The 20,538-nt window shown below is 48.8% G+C and overlaps 1 protein-coding gene across 1 annotated transcript in view; it reads right to left on the minus strand.

Moving 5' to 3' along the window:
* Positions 1-20,538, minus strand: part of sptbn5 (spectrin, beta, non-erythrocytic 5) — a 282,529-nt gene that overhangs the window by 114,780 nt on the left and 147,211 nt on the right. The window contains exons 51-54 of the mRNA XM_073040383.1: positions 16,713-16,859; positions 15,458-15,595; positions 14,550-14,806; positions 12,067-12,253 (exon numbers count right to left, since the gene is read on the minus strand). Coding sequence (XP_072896484.1) covers positions 12,067-12,253; positions 14,550-14,806; positions 15,458-15,595; positions 16,713-16,859 — 729 coding nt within the window. The remainder of the gene's footprint in view (positions 1-12,066; positions 12,254-14,549; positions 14,807-15,457; positions 15,596-16,712; positions 16,860-20,538) is intronic.

The following is a 20,538-nucleotide window of genomic DNA, read 5'->3' on the forward strand; positions in this document are numbered from 1 at the left end:
TGTTAGAAACCAACAGTATGCCCCCTGGTGTTAGAAACTGACAGTATGCCCCCTGGTGTTAGAAACTGACAGTATACCCCCGGTGTTAGAAACCAACAGTATGCCTCCTAGTGTTAGAAACTGACAGTATGCCCCCTGGTGTTAGAAACTGACAGTATACCCCCGGTGTTAGAAAGCAACAGTATGCCTCCTAGTGTTAGAAACTGACAGTATGCCCCCTGGTGTTAGAAACTGACAGTATACTCCCTGGTGTTAGAAACTGACAGTATGCCCCCTGGTGTTAGAAACTGAGAGTATGCCCCCTGGTGTTAGAAACCGACAGTATACCCCCGGTGTTAGAAACCGACAGTATAACCCCGGTGTTAGAAACCGACAGTATACCCCCTGGTGTTAGAAACCGACAGTACAACCCCTGGTGTTAGAAACCGACAGTACAACCCCGGGTGTTAGAAACCGACAGTACGCCCCCTGGTGTTAGAAACCGACAGTACGCCCCCTGGTGTTAGAAACCGACAGTACGCCCCCTGGTGTTAGAAACTGACAGTACGCCCCCTGGTGTTGGAAACCGACAGTACGCCCCCTGGTGTTGGAAACCGACAGTACGCCCCCTGGTGTTGGAAACCGACAGTACGCCCCCTGGTGTTGGAAACCGACAGTACGCCCCCTGGTGTTGGAAACCGACAGTACGCCCCCTGGTGTTAGAAACCGACAGTACAACCCCTGGTGTTAGAAACCGACAGTACGCCCCCTGGTGTTAGAAACCGTCAGTATGCCCCCTGGTGTTAGAAACCGACAGTACGCCCCATGGTGTTAGAAACCGACAGTATAACCCCCTGGTGTTAGAAACCGACAGTACGCCCCATGGTGTTAGAAACCGACAGTATAACCCCCTGGTGTTAGAAACTGACAGTATGCCCCCTGGTGTTAGAAACCGACAGTATAACCCCTGGTGTTAGAAACTGACAGTATAACCCCTGGTGTTAGTAACCGACAGTGTGCCCCCTGGTGTTAGAAACTGACAGTATAACCCCTGGTGTTAGAAACCGACAGTACGCCCACTGGTGTTAGAAACCGACAGTATGCCCCCTGGTGTTAGAAACCGACAGTATGCCCCCTGGTGTTAGAAACCGACAGTATGACGCCTGGTGTTAGAAACTGACAGTATAACCCCTGGTGTTAGAAACCGACAGTATAACCCCTGGTGTTAGAAACCGACAGTATACCCCCTGGTGTTAGAAACCGACAGTATAACCCCCTGGTGTTAGAAACTGACAGTATGCCCCCTGGTGTTAGAAACCGACAGTATAACCCCTGGTGTTAGAAACCGACAGTATAACCCCTGGTGTTAGAAACTGACAGTATAACCCCTGGTGTTAGTAACCGACAGTACAACCCCTGGTGTTAGAAACCGACAGTATAACCCCTGGTGTTAGAAACCGACAGTACGCCCCCTGGTGTTAGAAACCGACAGTGTGCCCCCTGGTGTTAGAAACTGACAGTATAACCCCTGGTGTTAGAAACCGACAGTACGCCCACTGGTGTTAGAAACCGACAGTATAACCCCTGGTGTTAGAAACCGACAGTACGCCCCCTGGTGTTAGAAACCGACAGTATGCCCCTTGGTGTTAGAAACCGATAGTATGCCCCCTGGTGTTAGAAACCGACAGTATGACGCCTGGTGTTAGAAACTGACAGTATAACCCCTGGTGTTAGAAACCGACAGTATACCCCCTGGTGTTAGAAACCGACAGTATAACCCCCTGGTGTTAGAAACTGACAGTATGCCCCCTGGTGTTAGAAACCGACAGTATAACCCCTGGTGTTAGAAACCGACAGTACGCCCCCTGGTGTTAGAAACCGACAGTATAACCCCTGGTGTTAGTAACCGACAGTGTGCCCCCTGGTGTTAGAAACCGACAGTACGCCCCCTGGTGTTAGAAACCGACAGTATAACCCCTGGTGTTAGAAACCGACAGTACGCCCCCTGGTGTTAGAAACCGACAGTATGCCCCCTGGTGTTAGAAACCGACAGTATAACCCCTGGTGTTAGTAACCGACAGTGTGCCCCCTGGTGTTAGAAACCGACAGTACGCCCCCTGGTGTTAGAAACTGACAGTATAACCCCTGGTGTTAGAAACCGACAGTACGCCCCCTGGTGTTAGAAACCGACAGTATAACCCCTGGTGTTAGAAACCGACAGTACGCCCCCTGGTGTTAGAAACCGACAGTATGCCCCCTGGTGTTAGAAACCGACAGTATGACGCCTGGTGTTAGAAACTGACAGTATAACCCCTGGTGTTAGAAACCGACAGTATACCCCCTGGTGTTAGAAACCGACAGTATAACCCCTGGTGTTAGAAACCGACAGTATGCCCCCTGGTGTTAGAAACCGACAGTATAACCCCTGGTGTTAGAAACCGACAGTATACCCCCTGGTGTTAGAAACCGACAGTATAACCCCTGGTGTTAGAAACCGACAGTATAACCCCTGGTGTTAGAAACCCACAGTACGCCCCCTGGTGTTAGAAACCGACAGTATGCCCCCTGGTGTTAGAAACCGACAGTATGCCCCCTGGTGTTAGAAACCGACAGTACGCCCCCTGGTGTTAGAAACCGACAGTATAACCCCTGGTGTTAGAAACCGACAGTATAGCCCCTGGTGTTAGAAACCGACGGTATACCCCCTGGTGTTAGAAACCGACGGTATGCCCCCTGGTGTTAGAAACCAACAGTATGCCCCCTGGTGTTAGAAACTGACAGTATGCCCCCTGGTGTTAGAAACTGACAGTATACCCCCGGTGTTAGAAACCAACAGTATGCCTCCTAGTGTTAGAAACTGACAGTATGCCCCCTGGTGTTAGAAACTGACAGTATACCCCCGGTGTTAGAAAGCAACAGTATGCCTCCTAGTGTTAGAAACTGACAGTATGCCCCCTGGTGTTAGAAACTGACAGTATAACCCCTGGTGTTAGAAACTGACAGTATAACCCCTGGTGTTAGTAACCGACAGTGTGCCCCCTGGTGTTAGAAACTGACAGTATAACCCCTGGTGTTAGAAACCGACAGTACGCCCACTGGTGTTAGAAACCGACAGTATGCCCCCTGGTGTTAGAAACCGACAGTATGCCCCCTGGTGTTAGAAACCGACAGTATGACGCCTGGTGTTAGAAACTGACAGTATAACCCCTGGTGTTAGAAACCGACAGTATAACCCCTGGTGTTAGAAACCGACAGTATACCCCCTGGTGTTAGAAACCGACAGTATAACCCCCTGGTGTTAGAAACTGACAGTATGCCCCCTGGTGTTAGAAACCGACAGTATAACCCCTGGTGTTAGAAACCGACAGTACGCCCCCTGGTGTTAGAAACCGACAGTGTGCCCCCTGGTGTTAGAAACCGACAGTATAACCCCTGGTGTTAGAAACTGACAGTATAACCCCTGGTGTTAGTAACCGACAGTACAACCCCTGGTGTTAGAAACCGACAGTATAACCCCTGGTGTTAGAAACCGACAGTACGCCCCCTGGTGTTAGAAACCGACAGTGTGCCCCCTGGTGTTAGAAACCGACAGTACGCCCACTGGTGTTAGAAACCGACAGTATAACCCCTGGTGTTAGAAACCGACAGTACGCCCCCTGGTGTTAGAAACCGACAGTATGCCCCTTGGTGTTAGAAACCGACAGTATGCCCCCTGGTGTTAGAAACCGACAGTATGACGCCTGGTGTTAGAAACTGACAGTATAACCCCTGGTGTTAGAAACCGACAGTATACCCCCTGGTGTTAGAAACCGACAGTATAACCCCCTGGTGTTAGAAACTGACAGTATGCCCCCTGGTGTTAGAAACCGACAGTATAACCCCTGGTGTTAGAAACCGACAGTACGCCCCCTGGTGTTAGAAACCGACAGTATAACCCCTGGTGTTAGTAACCGACAGTGTGCCCCCTGGTGTTAGAAACCGACAGTACGCCCCCTGGTGTTAGAAACCGACAGTATAACCCCTGGTGTTAGAAACCGACAGTACGCCCCCTGGTGTTAGAAACCGACAGTATGCCCCCTGGTGTTAGAAACCGACAGTATAACCCCTGGTGTTAGTAACCGACAGTGTGCCCCCTGGTGTTAGAAACCGACAGTACGCCCCCTGGTGTTAGAAACTGACAGTATAACCCCTGGTGTTAGAAACCGACAGTACGCCCCCTGGTGTTAGAAACCGACAGTATAACCCCTGGTGTTAGAAACCGACAGTACGCCCCCTGGTGTTAGAAACCGACAGTATGCCCCCTGGTGTTAGAAACCGACAGTATGACGCCTGGTGTTAGAAACTGACAGTATAACCCCTGGTGTTAGAAACCGACAGTATACCCCCTGGTGTTAGAAACCGACAGTATAACCCCTGGTGTTAGAAACCGACAGTATGCCCCCTGGTGTTAGAAACCGACAGTATAACCCCTGGTGTTAGAAACCGACAGTATACCCCCTGGTGTTAGAAACCGACAGTATAACCCCTGGTGTTAGAAACCGACAGTATAACCCCTGGTGTTAGAAACCCACAGTACGCCCCCTGGTGTTAGAAACCGACAGTATGCCCCCTGGTGTTAGAAACCGACAGTATGCCCCCTGGTGTTAGAAACCGACAGTACGCCCCCTGGTGTTAGAAACCGACAGTATAACCCCTGGTGTTAGAAACCGACAGTATAACCCCTGGTGTTAGAAACCGACGGTATACCCCCTGGTGTTAGAAACCGACGGTATGCCCCCTGGTGTTAGAAACCAACAGTATGCCCCCTGGTGTTAGAAACTGACAGTATGCCCCCTGGTGTTAGAAACTGACAGTATACCCCCGGTGTTAGAAACCAACAGTATGCCTCCTAGTGTTAGAAACTGACAGTATGCCCCCTGGTGTTAGAAACTGACAGTATACCCCCGGTGTTAGAAAGCAACAGTATGCCTCCTAGTGTTAGAAACTGACAGTATGCCCCCTGGTGTTAGAAACTGACAGTATACCCCCTGGTGTTAGAAACTGACAGTATGCCCCCTGGTGTTAGAAACCGAGAGTATGCCCCCTGGTGTTAGAAACCGACAGTATACCCCCGGTGTTAGAAACCGACAGTATAACCCCGGTGTTAGAAACCGACAGTATACCCCCTGGTGTTAGAAACCGACAGTACAACCCCTGGTGTTAGAAACCGACAGTACAACCCCTGGTGTTAGAAACCGACAGTACGCCCCCTGGTGTTAGAAACCGACAGTACGCCCCCTAGTGTTAGAAACCGACAGTACGCCCCCTAGTGTTAGAAACCGACAGTACGCCCCCTGGTGTTAGAAACCGACAGTACGCCCCCTGGTGTTAGAAACCGACAGTACGCCCCCTGGTGTTGGAAACCGACAGTACGCCCCCTGGTGTTGGAAACCGACAGTACGCCCCCTGGTGTTGGAAACCGACAGTACGCCCCCTGGTGTTAGAAACCGACAGTACCACCCCTGGTGTTAGAAACCGACAGTACGCCCCCTGGTGTTAGAAACCGACAGTACGCCCCCTGGTGTTAGAAACCGTCAGTATGCCCCCTGGTGTTAGAAACCGACAGTACGCCCCATGGTGTTAGAAACCGACAGTATAACCCCCTGGTGTTAGAAACCGACAGTACGCCCCATGGTGTTAGAAACCGACAGTATAACCCCCTGGTGTTAGAAACTGACAGTATGCCCCCTGGTGTTAGAAACCGACAGTATAACCCCTGGTGTTAGAAACTGACAGTATAACCCCTGGTGTTAGTAACCGACAGTGTGCCCCTGGTGTTAGAAACTGACAGTATAACCCCTGGTGTTAGAAACCGACAGTACGCCCACTGGTGTTAGAAACCGACAGTATGCCCCCTGGTGTTAGAAACCGACAGTATGCCCCCTGGTGTTAGAAACCGACAGTATGACGCCTGGTGTTAGAAACTGACAGTATAACCCCTGGTGTTAGAAACCGACAGTATAACCCCTGGTGTTAGAAACCGACAGTATACCCCCTGGTGTTAGAAACCGACAGTATAACCCCCTGGTGTTAGAAACTGACAGTATGCCCCCTGGTGTTAGAAACCGACAGTATAACCCCTGGTGTTAGAAACCGACAGTACGCCCCCTGGTGTTAGAAACCGACAGTGTGCCCCCTGGTGTTAGAAACCGACAGTATAACCCCTGGTGTTAGAAACTGACAGTATAACCCCTGGTGTTAGTAACCGACAGTACAACCCCTGGTGTTAGAAACCGACAGTATAACCCCTGGTGTTAGAAACCGACAGTACGCCCCCTGGTGTTAGAAACCGACAGTATGCCCCTTGGTGTTAGAAACCGACAGTATGCCCCCTGGTGTTAGAAACCGACAGTATGACGCCTGGTGTTAGAAACTGACAGTATAACCCCTGGTGTTAGAAACCGACAGTATACCCCCTGGTGTTAGAAACCGACAGTATAACCCCCTGGTGTTAGAAACTGACAGTATGCCCCCTGGTGTTAGAAACCGACAGTATAACCCCTGGTGTTAGAAACCGACAGTACGCCCCCTGGTGTTAGAAACCGACAGTATAACCCCTGGTGTTAGTAACCGACAGTGTGCCCCCTGGTGTTAGAAACCGACAGTACGCCCCCTGGTGTTAGAAACCGACAGTATAACCCCTGGTGTTAGAAACCGACAGTACGCCCCCTGGTGTTAGAAACCGACAGTATGCCCCCTGGTGTTAGAAACCGACAGTATAACCCCTGGTGTTAGTAACCGACAGTGTGCCCCCTGGTGTTAGAAACCGACAGTACGCCCCCTGGTGTTAGAAACTGACAGTATAACCCCTGGTGTTAGAAACCGACAGTACGCCCCCTGGTGTTAGAAACCGACAGTATAACCCCTGGTGTTAGAAACCGACAGTACGCCCCCTGGTGTTAGAAACCGACAGTATGCCCCCTGGTGTTAGAAACCGACAGTATGACGCCTGGTGTTAGAAACTGACAGTATAACCCCTGGTGTTAGAAACCGACAGTATACCCCCTGGTGTTAGAAACCGACAGTATAACCCCTGGTGTTAGAAACCGACAGTATGCCCCCTGGTGTTAGAAACCGACAGTATAACCCCTGGTGTTAGAAACCGACAGTATACCCCCTGGTGTTAGAAACCGACAGTATAACCCCTGGTGTTAGAAACCGACAGTATAACCCCTGGTGTTAGAAACCCACAGTACGCCCCCTGGTGTTAGAAACCGACAGTATGCCCCCTGGTGTTAGAAACCGACAGTATGCCCCCTGGTGTTAGAAACCGACAGTACGCCCCCTGGTGTTAGAAACCGACAGTATAACCCCTGGTGTTAGAAACCGACAGTATAACCCCTGGTGTTAGAAACCGACGGTATACCCCCTGGTGTTAGAAACCGACGGTATGCCCCCTGGTGTTAGAAACCAACAGTATGCCCCCTGGTGTTAGAAACTGACAGTATGCCCCCTGGTGTTAGAAACTGACAGTATACCCCCGGTGTTAGAAACCAACAGTATGCCTCCTAGTGTTAGAAACTGACAGTATGCCCCCTGGTGTTAGAAACTGACAGTATACCCCCGGTGTTAGAAAGCAACAGTATGCCTCCTAGTGTTAGAAACTGACAGTATGCCCCCTGGTGTTAGAAACTGACAGTATACCCCCTGGTGTTAGAAACTGACAGTATGCCCCCTGGTGTTAGAAACTGAGAGTATGCCCCCTGGTGTTAGAAACCGACAGTATACCCCCGGTGTTAGAAACCGACAGTATAACCCCGGTGTTAGAAACCGACAGTATACCCCCTGGTGTTAGAAACCGACAGTACAACCCCTGGTGTTAGAAACCGACAGTACAACCCCTGGTGTTAGAAACCGACAGTACGCCCCCTGGTGTTAGAAACCGACAGTACGCCCCCTAGTGTTAGAAACCGACAGTACGCCCCCTGGTGTTAGAAACCGACAGTACGCCCCCTGGTGTTAGAAACCGACAGTACGCCCCCTGGTGTTAGAAACCGACAGTACGCCCCCTGGTGTTGGAAACCGACAGTACGCCCCCTGGTGTTGGAAACCGACAGTACGCCCCCTGGTGTTAGAAACCGACAGTATGCCCCCTGGTGTTGGAAACCGACAGTATAACCCCTGGTGTTAGAAACCGACAGTATAACCCCTGGTGTTAGAAACTGACAGTATGCCCCCTGGTGTTAGAAACTGACAGTATAACCCCTGGTGTTAGAAACCGACAGTACGCCTCCTGGTGTTAGAAACTGACAGTATGCCCCCTGGTGTTAGAAACCGACAGTATAACCCCTGGTGTTAGAAACCCACAGTACGCCCCCTGGTGTTAGAAACCGACAGTATGCCCCCTGGTGTTAGAAACCGACAGTATGCCCCCTGGTGTTAGAAACCGACAGTACGCCCCCTGGTGTTAGAAACCGACAGTATAACCCCTGGTGTTAGAAACCGACAGTATACCCCCTGGTGTTAGAAACCGACGGTATGCCCCCTGGTGTTAGAAACCAACAGTATGCCCCCTGGTGTTAGAAACTGACAGTATGCCCCCTGGTGTTAGAAACTGACAGTATACCCCCGGTGTTAGAAACCAACAGTATGCCTCCTAGTGTTAGAAACTGACAGTATGCCCCCTGGTGTTAGAAACTGACAGTATACCCCCGGTGTTAGAAAGCAACAGTATGCCTCCTAGTGTTAGAAACTGACAGTATGCCCCCTGGTGTTAGAAACTGACAGTATACCCCCTGGTGTTAGAAACTGACAGTATGCCCCCTGGTGTTAGAAACTGAGAGTATGCCCCCTGGTGTTAGAAACCGACAGTATACCCCCGGTGTTAGAAACCGACAGTATAACCCCGGTGTTAGAAACCGACAGTATACCCCCTGGTGTTAGAAACCGACAGTACAACCCCTGGTGTTAGAAACCGACAGTACGCCCCCTGGTGTTAGAAACCGACAGTACGCCCCCTGGTGTTACCGACAGTACGCCCCCTGGTGTTAGAAACCGACAGTACGCCCCCTGGTGTTAGAAACCGACAGTACGCCCCCTGGTGTTAGAAACCGACAGTACGCCCCCTGGTGTTGGAAACCGACAGTACGCCCCCTGGTGTTGGAAACCGACAGTACGCCCCCTGGTGTTGGAAACCGACAGTACGCCCCCTGGTGTTAGAAACCGACAGTATGCCCCCTGGTGTTGGAAACCGACAGTATAACCCCTGGTGTTAGAAACCGACAGTATAACCCCTGGTGTTAGAAACTGACAGTATGCCCCCTGGTGTTAGAAACCGACAGTACGCCCCCTGGTGTTAGAAACCGACAGTACGCCCCCTGGTGTTGGAAACCGACAGTACGCCCCCTGGTGTTGGAAACCGACAGTACGCCCCCTGGTGTTGGAAACCGACAGTACGCCCCCTGGTGTTAGAAACCGACAGTATGCCCCCTGGTGTTGGAAACCGACAGTATAACCCCTGGTGTTAGAAACCGACAGTATAACCCCTGGTGTTAGAAACTGACAGTATGCCCCCTGGTGTTAGAAACTGACAGTATAACCCCTGGTGTTAGAAACCGACAGTACGCCTCCTGGTGTTAGAAACTGACAGTATGCCCCCTGGTGTTAGAAACCGACAGTATGCCCCCTGGTGTTAGAAACTGACAGTATACCCCCTGGTGTTAGAAACCGACGGTATGCCCCCTGGTGTTAGAAACTGACAGTATGCCCCCTGGTGTTAGAAACTGACAGTATACCCCCTGGTGTTAGAAACCGACAGTACGCCCCCTGGTGTTAGAAACCGACAGTATGCCCCCTGGTGTTAGAAACCGACAGTACGCCCCCTGGTGTTAGAGACCGTCAGTATGACCCCTGGTGTTAGAAACTGACAGTATACCCCCTGGTGTTAGAAACCGACAGTATGCCCCCTGGTGTTGGAAACCGACAGTATACCCCCTGGTGTTAGAAACCGACGGTATGCCCCCTGGTGTTAGAAACCGACAGTATGCCCCCTGGTGTTAGAAACCGACAGTATAACCCCTGGTGTTAGAAACCGACAGTATGCCCCCTGGTGTTAGAAACCGACATTATAACCCCTGGTGTTAGAAACCGACAGTATAACCCCTGGTGTTAGAAACCGACAGTACGCCCCCTGGTGTTAGAAACCGACGGTATGCCCCCTGGTGTTAGAAACCGACAGTATGCCCCCTGGTGTTAGAAACTGACAGTATACCCCCGGTGTTAGAAACCAACAGTATGCCTCTTAGTGTTAGAAACTGACAGTATGCCCCCTGGTGTTAGAAACCGACAGTATGCCCCCTGGTGTTAGAAACCGACAGTATAACCCCTGGTGTTAGAAACCGACAGTATGCCCCCTGGTGTTAGAAACCGACAGTATAACCCCTGGTGTTAGAAACCGACAGTACGCCCCCTGGTGTTAGAAACCGACAGTATAACCCCTGGTGTTGGAAACCGACAGTACGCCCCCTGGTGTTAGAAACCGACAGTATAACCCCTGGTGTTAGAAACCGACGGTATGCCCCCTGGTGTTAGAAACCGACAGTATGCCCCCTGGTGTTAGAAACTGACAGTATACCCCCGGTGTTAGAAACCAACAGTATGCCTCTTAGTGTTAGAAACTGACAGTATGCCCCCTGGTGTTAGAAACCGACAGTATACCCCCTGGTGTTAGAAACCGACAGTATAACCCCTGGTGTTAGAAACCGACAGTATGCCCCCTGGTGTTAGAAACCGACAGTATAACCCCTGGTGTTAGAAACCGACAGTATAACCCCTGGTGTTAGAAACCGACAGTATGACCCCCAGTGTTAGAAACCGACAGTATAACCCCTGGTGTTAGAAACTGACAGTATAACCCCTGGTGTTAGAAACCGACAGTATGACCCCCAGTGTTAGAAACCGACAGTATAACCCCCGGTGTTAGAAACTGACAGTACGTCCCCTGGTGTTAGAAACCGACAGTATAACCCCTGGTGTTAGAAACTGACAGTATGCCCCCTGGTGTTAGAAACTGACAGTATGCCCCCTGGTGTTAGAAACTGACAGTATGCCCCCTGGTGTTAGAAACCGACGGTATGCCTCCTGGTGTTAGAAACCGACAGTATAACCCCTGGTGTTAGAAACCGACAGTATAACCCCTGGTGTTAGAAACCGACAGTATGCCCCCTGGTGTTAGAAACCGACAGTATAACCCCTGGTGTTAGAAACCGACGGTATGCCTCCTGGTGTTAGAAACCGACAGTATAACCCCTGGTGTTAGAAACTGACAGTATGCCCCCTGGTGTTAGAAACCGACAGTATACCCCCTGGTGTTAGAAACTGACATTATGCCCCCTGGTGTTAGAAACTGACAGTATACCCCCTGGTGTTAGAAACTGACATTATGCCCCCTGGTATTAGAAACTGACAGTATACCCCCTGGTGTTAGAAACCGACATTATGCCCCCTGGTGTTAGAAACTGACATTATGCCCCCTGGTGTTAGAAACTGACAGTATAACCCCTGGTGTTAGAAACCGACAGTACGCCCCCTGGTGTTAGAAACCGACAATACGCCCCCTGGTGTTGGAAACCGACAATACGCCCCCTGGTGTTGGAAACCGACAGTATAACCCCTGGTGTTAGAAACCGACAGTATAACCCCTGGTGTTGGAAACCGACAGTACGCCCCCTGGTGTTGGAAACCGACAGTATAACCCCTGGTGTTAGAAACCGACAGTACGCCCCCTGGTGTTAGAAACCGACAGTATAACCCCTGGTGTTGGAAACCGACAATAGGCCCCCTGGTGTTGGAAACCGACAGTACGCCCCCTGGTGTTGGAAACCGACAGTATGCCCCCTGGTGTTAGAAACCGACAGTATAACCCCTGGTGTTAGAAACTGACAGTATAACCCCTGGTGTTGGAAACCGACAATACGCCCCCTGGTGTTGGAAACCGACAGTACGCCCCCTGGTGTTGGAAACCGACAGTATGCCCCCAGTGTTAGAAACCGACAATACGCCCCCTGGTGTTGGAAACCTGGTATTAGTTCTCGATTGCAACAAGCTCACCTGATGCTTCTTCTGCAAGTTCTGCACAGCGTTCAGAGACTGTCCCGTATCCTTGGCTGAAGCCAGTTGGTGCTTCTCCTGAACCCAGGCCAGCTCAGCGTCAAGGTCCCGGAAGAACTGATAAAGCAGCATGCTCGCCTCCAGCCTCTTGCGCCTCTCCTTGATCGGATCACCCAGTGCCCGATACCTGAGCAAAAGGAAACAGCAAGATCCCCTGACACAGCTGAGGATGCTGCCAATATCACAGAGATCTCCAGAGTAATGCATGAGGAGAAAAATGTGGCTGGCTGGTTCGTTAAACATGGCAGTGGGAACAGGAAAAAAAATTAACAAGTACCAGAGTCTGGATTAGTAAAGGAGAGATAGTGTGGGTTGCTTAAAGATAAATGAACTGAACTAATGCGATTTCTGTTTTGATGAGTGATTGAGAAATTTATTTTTATGAAGAGATACAGCTCAGTAACATGCCCTTCTGGATCAACAAGGCTGTGCTGTCCAATACACCCATACAACCAATTAACCTACTCATGTGTTTGCATTTCGAATGCGGGGAGAAGCCTGGAGGAAACACACAGTCACTGTGAGAAGGTGTAAGCTCCTTGCAGACTGCAGTGGAACTGACCCTCACCACTATGTTCCCATGCTACCCCATGTCTGATGAAGGGAATTCCAGCTTGGGAGAGTCCCACATGTGAGGGAGGCTGTGACACAGGAGGTACCACTGATACAAAATAGGCTTCAGAGCTGAAGCTGCACAGCGATTAAAAGGTGAAGTTGGACAAAGAAAGTAGACGATTCTGTTCCCCAAGGGTCAGTGATGACCGCTTCTTTCAAAGTAAACACATTAATAATTTAGATATGGGTGCATAATGTAGAATTTTAAAATTGAAAAAAAACATTAGACTTTAGGATGTTGTGGAGGAAGAGGACCTTCAGCCTAACTTATTCATGCTGGTCAGGTGCCTTCCTGAGCGAGTCCCACAGGCCTGCACTGGTCCCATTTCCTTCAAACCTTTCCCATCCATGTACCTGTCCAAGTGGCTTCTGAACACTGCCTCTACACCTTCCTCTGTCAGCTCGCCTACTACTTGCTCTGTGTGAAAAGCCAGTCGTTGTCCCCCACCTTAAACCTATGCCCTCTAGATTTAGACTCCTTGACTCTTGGAAAAAGACTGTTGCCTTATCAGAGCCACTGATGGTTTTATAAACCTCAACATGGTTACCCCTTGCATGAGGGAGAATGGTCGCTCCCCAACACTGAGGAATGTAACTGTGTCACAGGCAGCGAGGAGACCAGCAGCAGTCTGATTGGATCAGAGGTGGAGTGGGAGTGACTGCCCTGGGCATGGTGGCACCATTTGACCCAGAGTAGCATCGGAGATCCCTGGTAAACCTGAGATTAGTGGAGATCAGGATGAAAACACTCTGACGGTTGTGGTCATACCTCACACAAAGAAAGCTGTTTGTGATTGTTAAAGGTTGCTCACCCAGTCTCGGGCATCTCCACAGGAGCTGTGTCCTCCATCTACAGCTGATTCCTTCCTTCCAGCATAAGGTCAGAAATGAAGATTTTGCTCATGATTTCACAAAGATCAGTTCTGTTTGTAGCTTTGTAACCCATGCAGCAAAACCCGGACACCATCCAGGCATTGACTGTAGAGTGGTCAGTACCATTCGTACCAGTAAACTGCTATCTCCAACAAGGAGAAGACTAACCTCCCAGCACGGTAGTTGTACCTGCCTCAACCGCTTGCTCTGGCAGCCCATTCCACGTATACCCTACTCTCTGCACCTCGGCTCCGATACAAATCCTTCCCTTCTCACCTTAAATCTACTCCGTGTTGTTTTTAAATTCCTTTCCTTGGGAAAGAAACTGCCCACATTCACCTTATCTATGATTTTAATGTCAAGAAGATTTAAACAAGAAATGCTGTATTGTGGTTATTCCTTCCAGCATAGTTACAAACCGATGGACCTGACAGCGTCACTTTAGCCTTGTGTTCTGAACAGTACACGCTCAGTTAGTGACAGCACAATCACACCACTCTTGGTGAGGGAGGACACTGAACGGACATTCAGATCACTTATGCACCTTTTACCAAACTCAAACCAGAGCGTGGAATTCATAACAGAAATACGGGGAGACAATACTGAGGATATTGAGGAACGTAGGAAGTGCAGGATACCAGGTAGAATGGAGAATTGAAACGGGAGCCACATCTTGCACTCAAAGAGGTTTTTTTTTAACATAGTCGATATCCCAAGGACGAATATTGATCAAGAGGAAAGAGATTAGTTGTGTAATGTTAGTGAAGCACAAGGTGGATCAGACAGGGTTAGGCTGGAAAACAAGACTGATCCACATGCATCCTTAACCCCTTTCCCTTGGCTCCCTTGAACGTTTTATCAGTACCTCTACCTTGCTGATGTCCCGAACCTTCACGTTGGGGTTCAATACTGACCACCTCAATCTCTCAACTTACCTCTGCAGTACAATATCAACTCTGTCACGAATTTCCTCAGCTAGGAAGTGCTTTTTGCAAACAAACTCTTCAGATTGGTCTAGAAGCCCCTGCATCCTTTCCACATAGTTATTGATATCCTCCTCCAGGTCTTGCTGCTTGTTGAGAAGGTTCCTCACGGAGACCAAGTCAGTGCCGTGGGCTGGATGATCCAGCTGCTTCTCCACCTCACTGAGCCACTCCTCCACATCCTCAATACTTCGCTGTAGGTTCAGGGCCTTCACAATGAGAGAGAAGGAAACGTTAATGATTGACCTCAGGAACTCCCTACTCAGCAGTGGCACATACAGGCACCTGCCTCCCATGAACACTTTCTCACCTAACGTGCGCAAGCCCTTGGCCACAGCATAGTTGGTCCCTTCCCACCAGTAGGACAGATCCTGACAATGTTTCCTTCCCTGGACAAGGGCTCTCAACTTTTTATGTGTCATTTTGACTTTAGGGACCAGAATGGGATGAACATCCTGGAGCGCTGTGCTCCGCATGGCCCATGGGATTATTTGGTTCCTAACTGATGCAGCTAGAGGTGGCAAATGACTGGCTGCATCGAAAGCTTTGCTTCGTGATGTGGAAGCTTCTCATACCCCTGGTTATGGATAGGGTCAGGCAGATGCCTGGGCCTGCTCATTCAAAGCAAACTTCACTGGTTGATATGGTAACCTTTATCAAAAGCATTTCCAGAAGTGTGCGCTGAGTGTGAGACAGAGGAGGAGCGAGTGGCAAAAGGACTTTTCCCGGTGCTGACACCCCAGCTGCATGCACTCTCACACAGGGAGGGGATGTGGAATTATATTAACATGTTGGGGCACAGTGGATGTGGATTTTGTGGGCAGATGCTGCAGGATCAATAGCCAGCAAGACTCTCGTACCTTCAGCGCGTCCATCAGCTGCGACTTCTTCTCACTGCAGTGCTGCACCAGTTCATCCCACAAGTCCTGAATCTGTTTAATCCTGGGCTCAATCTCACTGACTGCGTAATGTCCTTCGTTAACCAATTGCTCCCCTTCCTGCGATGGAGTACAGTGGAGAACACGGGTATCACCAACACATCATGCAGAATAACACTGACCCCAGCCCACACTCCACAGGCTGAGCACAAGCCTTGCTTCCGGCAGCCCCACACCGCACCACAGAGCTGTAATCTGAAGGTCGCATGGTGAGGGCTTCCAATTCCTTGTGAGAAATCTGATGGGTGATCTAAGTTGGTTAATGTTGGGTAATGATAACTGGGTGGCAGAGTGGAGGCACGTCTCTACGAGGGAGATGTAAGGCGCTCCTTCCCTCCGTTAGCCTGCGGGTCACTCTTGGGCAAGGTGTAGCTTATTCCCTCCCGATCAGGGTCACGTGAAGCCATGGGAGCAGGGGGTGGATGGTCGTATGAACAGCTGATGTTTATCACCAGTCCTGGTTATGTGACCACCGACGCCAAGCTCTGAAGCGTATTGATAACGTCTGGGGTCACTTGTCCTGGAAAGACACTGCTCAGAAGGAGGCAATGGATAAACCACTTCCGCAGAAAAGTTTGCCAAGAACAATTATGGTCATGGATAAGACCATGATCACCCACATCAATACAACACGGCACATAAAGATAGTTAACTGATGTGACAGGATTGTGAAAGAGAGGGGGAATTAGCAAGATTAGCAAAATGTTGTAAAAGCAACTGGTTAATCTCATTCCCTAAATCCTCTTCCTGTGGCCTTGACAAGGATCCACAGTACTGGTATTTAAGCATCTCAGCTACCAGCTGCAAGAGCTTTATATGTTGTGGAAATTCTCTGGGAGATTTGTCTAGGTCGAGTCTACAGTCAGTGAACATCTGTTTAATCGATTGGAAACTTGGAACGAAAATAAAGCTTATTATATAGGCATGAGGACTGAATTGGCTAAGATAGAAATTAGATTAAAATGTTGGCTGCTACATAAACAATGGCAAACATTTAAGGAAATACTTTAAAAATTCTCAACAAATATACATTCCATTAAGAAATGGAAAGGGAAATGATTCTTCCACGTCTAAGGAGATTAATGAAGGGGTGAATGTTCTGCAGATGTGTGGCTGAAGCAGTGGGCAGGGGTGCCTCGGCTGGGCTGGTAGCAGAATCACACGTAGAAGCTCTTACTGCACCAATGCTCCGGATCCTGTTTTGGTTTGCCATGACCTCAGCCTCAAAGGTTTGGTGCTTCTGCAGTTTCCCCTGCAGGTTGCTAGGGTCCATCCAGTTCTTGTCCAGGGCAACATTGATCTTTTCATTCAGCCATGACACAGCCTGGAAGAAACCAGCAGAAAACAATTGGTAAAATACTGACACAGTGCCCATCTTTGCTGTTTGCCTGACCTCTCTTCCCCCAAGTCTTTGTTCCTCTGGGATGAAAGTAACGTTTCCCGTGGTGAGGGTATCCCTCAAACTACAGCTTCGAAACCTGTTACCTTGTCACTCTGCTGGCTCTGGGAGCTTTCTGTGCACAATATAGCTGCCGCCTTCTCATGTTACAAAAGTCGCTCAGTGAACATGGCCCTCAAACCTCTTTCCACAAAATTTGTTCTCTCTGCTCTTCTGAACATACGGTGTCATAGGACAGAAATACCGGGGCCTCCAACTCCAACACTCCCACGAGGTGCAGCACCACAGAAAAGGCAGCCACTTCCACTTGTGGTTTGGTGCATGGACCACACACTTAGTAGCTGCATTTCTCTGGCACACAGACGATATGAAACTCTTGAGAAAGTAATAGTGAGCAGACATCTTCAACTTATGCGACACTATGCTGTTGGTTAGGGTTAACCTCTGGAAGAACAATGACATATTTCCAAGAAAGGACGGTGTGTCTTGGAGAGGAATCTGTAGGTGTCGATACTTGGTTGCTTCTGTAAGTACGGATGTGTTTATTTGAAACAGTGATGACTCCCAGAATGGTGATGACAGGGTGTTTGAGGATCAAGTCCAGCTGATCAGACTCTTTTAGGGATGGCTATCACTAGGAACACGTTGTGTCAATGTCATACTTATCACCCACACCGGGATTTTGCATGCTGACACAGATTGCCTCATTTTCCGAGGAGTCGTGAGTGGGCTTGGTCCAGATGCAGGTAGATGGGACTAGGCCGACGATCAGGTCAGCAGGGCCTGTGTGGGCCAAAAGGCCTGTTTCTGTGCTGCCGTACTCTATTACTGTCATGGACACCTTACTTCTGGCCTTGTGATGGAAGGAAGATCATTGATGAAGGTGACTGGGCCTCAGGCCTTGCATGAGGAGATTCAGAGGCTAGGATGATTGGCCTCAACAACGACAACTCCCTTCTTTCATATGAGGTTTGACTCAGCATGGACTTCTCTCTGCCAGATTCAATCAGATTTCTGTTTTACCAGGGCTCCTTAACACCACACATGGTTAATGCTATTTGGATGCTCCGAGTAATCACTCTCAGCTTGCCCGAACGAACGACTGGAATCATGCTTTGATGCAGCAGTCGATTTGCCATCGAGTGTCAGTCACCTTTCTGTGCAAGTGAGGTCACAGAATGGACAGAAGCTAGCATCACCAACTTTAGCCATAGGGAGAAAGAGAGAGAGAGAAAGAGAGGGAGAGAGAGAGAGTATGGAAACAAAGCTTTCTGTCCACCAGGTCCACACCCACCATCTACAACTAATCATATATTAAAACGTTTTTTTAGTTCTTCCTGTATTCCCATCAACTGCTCTGGGATTCTGCCACTCACCTTCAGAGTAGGAACAACTTCCTAGTGGCCAATTAGCTAAACAACGGCACGTACTCAGGATGTGAGAGGAAACTGGAGTACCAGGGGTGAGAGGGACAACGTTCAAATCCCAAGGTTAGGATTGAACATAGGTCTCTGGTGCTAAGAGGCAATGGCTCTATTAGGGGCACTACTGTGCCACGCCTAGCTGAAGATGCTGTTAAGAGTCAACCACACTTGTGGTCTGTAATCGCATGCAGGTCAATCCAGAATAAGATTTTTTTCTTGCCTCCCTAAAGGACATTAATGGATGTTTATACTCTGACAGCTTTCGCTGCCAACACAAACTGTTTTTTGTTCCTGTTTTATTTAATCATATTTAAAACCTCACACCTACCATAGCAGGAGTTGAACTCGCATCTCAAAGTCAATGGTCCAGAACTCCATCTGCAAAGCTTGCAACTTGACCACTACACTACTGCACCCCTCCTGCTTTAAATTTAAATTCTCCAGCTGACATGACGTACAAGACAAAAGGATCCAAAAACCAGAGGGCATGGGTTTAAGGTGAGAGGGGAGGATTTTAAAGGGACCTGAGGGGCAACTTCTTCACACAGAGGGTGGTGCTTGTACGGACCAAATTGCCAGAGAAAGTAGCCGAGGCAGATACAATACAGCATTTGAAAGACGTTTGGGCTGGCACATGAATAAGGAAAGCTTAGAGCAGGGGTTCCACAGAGCCCTTGATTAATAGTGAGTCTCTGTGGATTAAGAAAGGTTGGGGACCCCTGGTTTACAGCAACAAAATATGGCAAATGTGACCAGCTTAGCTGAGTATCTTGGTAGCATAGATGTGTTGGGCCAAAGGGCCGTTTCTGTGCAGCATTACTCTATGACACTTTACTATGAGTGTAATAAATTCCTCAACTCTTCTTGAATACTCACACCGATGAAGTTAATATGACAACACATCGAAATGTTAACCTACATACCAAATGAAATAGATCCTTCCTCATAGTTCCATCTCTGGCTCTTAATAATATAATACCCTGATTGAACTTGCCATTTGTATTCCAAAGAAAACAGCTAGGCCAAGGAAATCTTTCCTCACAGTTACTATTCTCTAGCCCTGAGGACATCCTTGTAAAGTTTCTTTATGTCTTTTCTGATGATATTGCATCCTTCCTGAGATCAGTTGTACAGAAGTGTACCCAGGACTCTAGCACAGCTCTGACCAGCATTTCCACCATGAATGTACGTGGTTTGGATCATAAGTTTGGAGAGTTAACAAAAGTTGATAGAGTTCTAGGTTGTTTAAGTATACATTGACACATAGATCACCTGGAAAATGGAAGGGTGGTAGCAGGTAGAATTTAACCAGAAAAGGATGTGGCAGCAATGGAGATAGTGCAGAAAGGATCTACCAGGCTTGACCTGGAATGGAGAGGTTCGGTTATTCTCATGGGAAGATAAGAGACTGAGAAGTGACCGTAGAGAGATTTATGAGGGGCACAGATAGGCTAGATGGTCAGAATTTCTTTTCTCAGCAACAGGGCAAGGGGTCTGGAACTAGAGGGCACAGGTTTAAGGTGAGAGGGGAAAAGTGTAAAGTAGATCTGAAGGATAGGCTGAACAAGCGACAGAGGAGGTGGTGGAGGCAGATAAAATTATGTTTAAGAGGCATTTGAACAATTACATGGATAGGAAAGGCATGGGAATATTGGTTTAATGTAGATGAATGGCATTGCCTGAACCATCATCACGGTCGGTGTGATCGAGGCTTATGAGAGACAGTTTCTATGCTATGTAGTTCGATGATGCTATGAATTCTCTGTCTTTAAAATCCATGCCATTTAAGCAACATGCCTTTAAACTTTTAAATCTCTTTGCTGACTTATCCAATGGTCCCCTGTTCCTGGAATGCACAGTACCTTCCCACATCTTGTTTACTTCCTTCACATATTTGCCCTTCCACAATTAATTACCTCAAGCTCCTCTGTACTGAAATCTATTTGCCTCTTTTGTTCCTAGCCAACTAGTTCATTAACATTTTTCTGTACTCTTTGGGTTTCTTCGTTATAATTTTTTGGAGTTAATTCTACTCCAATGATACAGGAGAAAAAGGACCCAAGATTAAGCCAAATGGAGATTACATTATTAGATGTATTATTCCATTTATGAAACATACGGGAGGAATTCAATTCATTAATGCTGATGAACATCAACTCAGTTTATTAACAATATTTGAA

This window comes from Hemitrygon akajei, chromosome 3, assembly GCF_048418815.1.
Source record: "Hemitrygon akajei chromosome 3, sHemAka1.3, whole genome shotgun sequence".
Classification (NCBI taxonomy): domain Eukaryota; kingdom Metazoa; phylum Chordata; class Chondrichthyes; order Myliobatiformes; family Dasyatidae; genus Hemitrygon; species Hemitrygon akajei.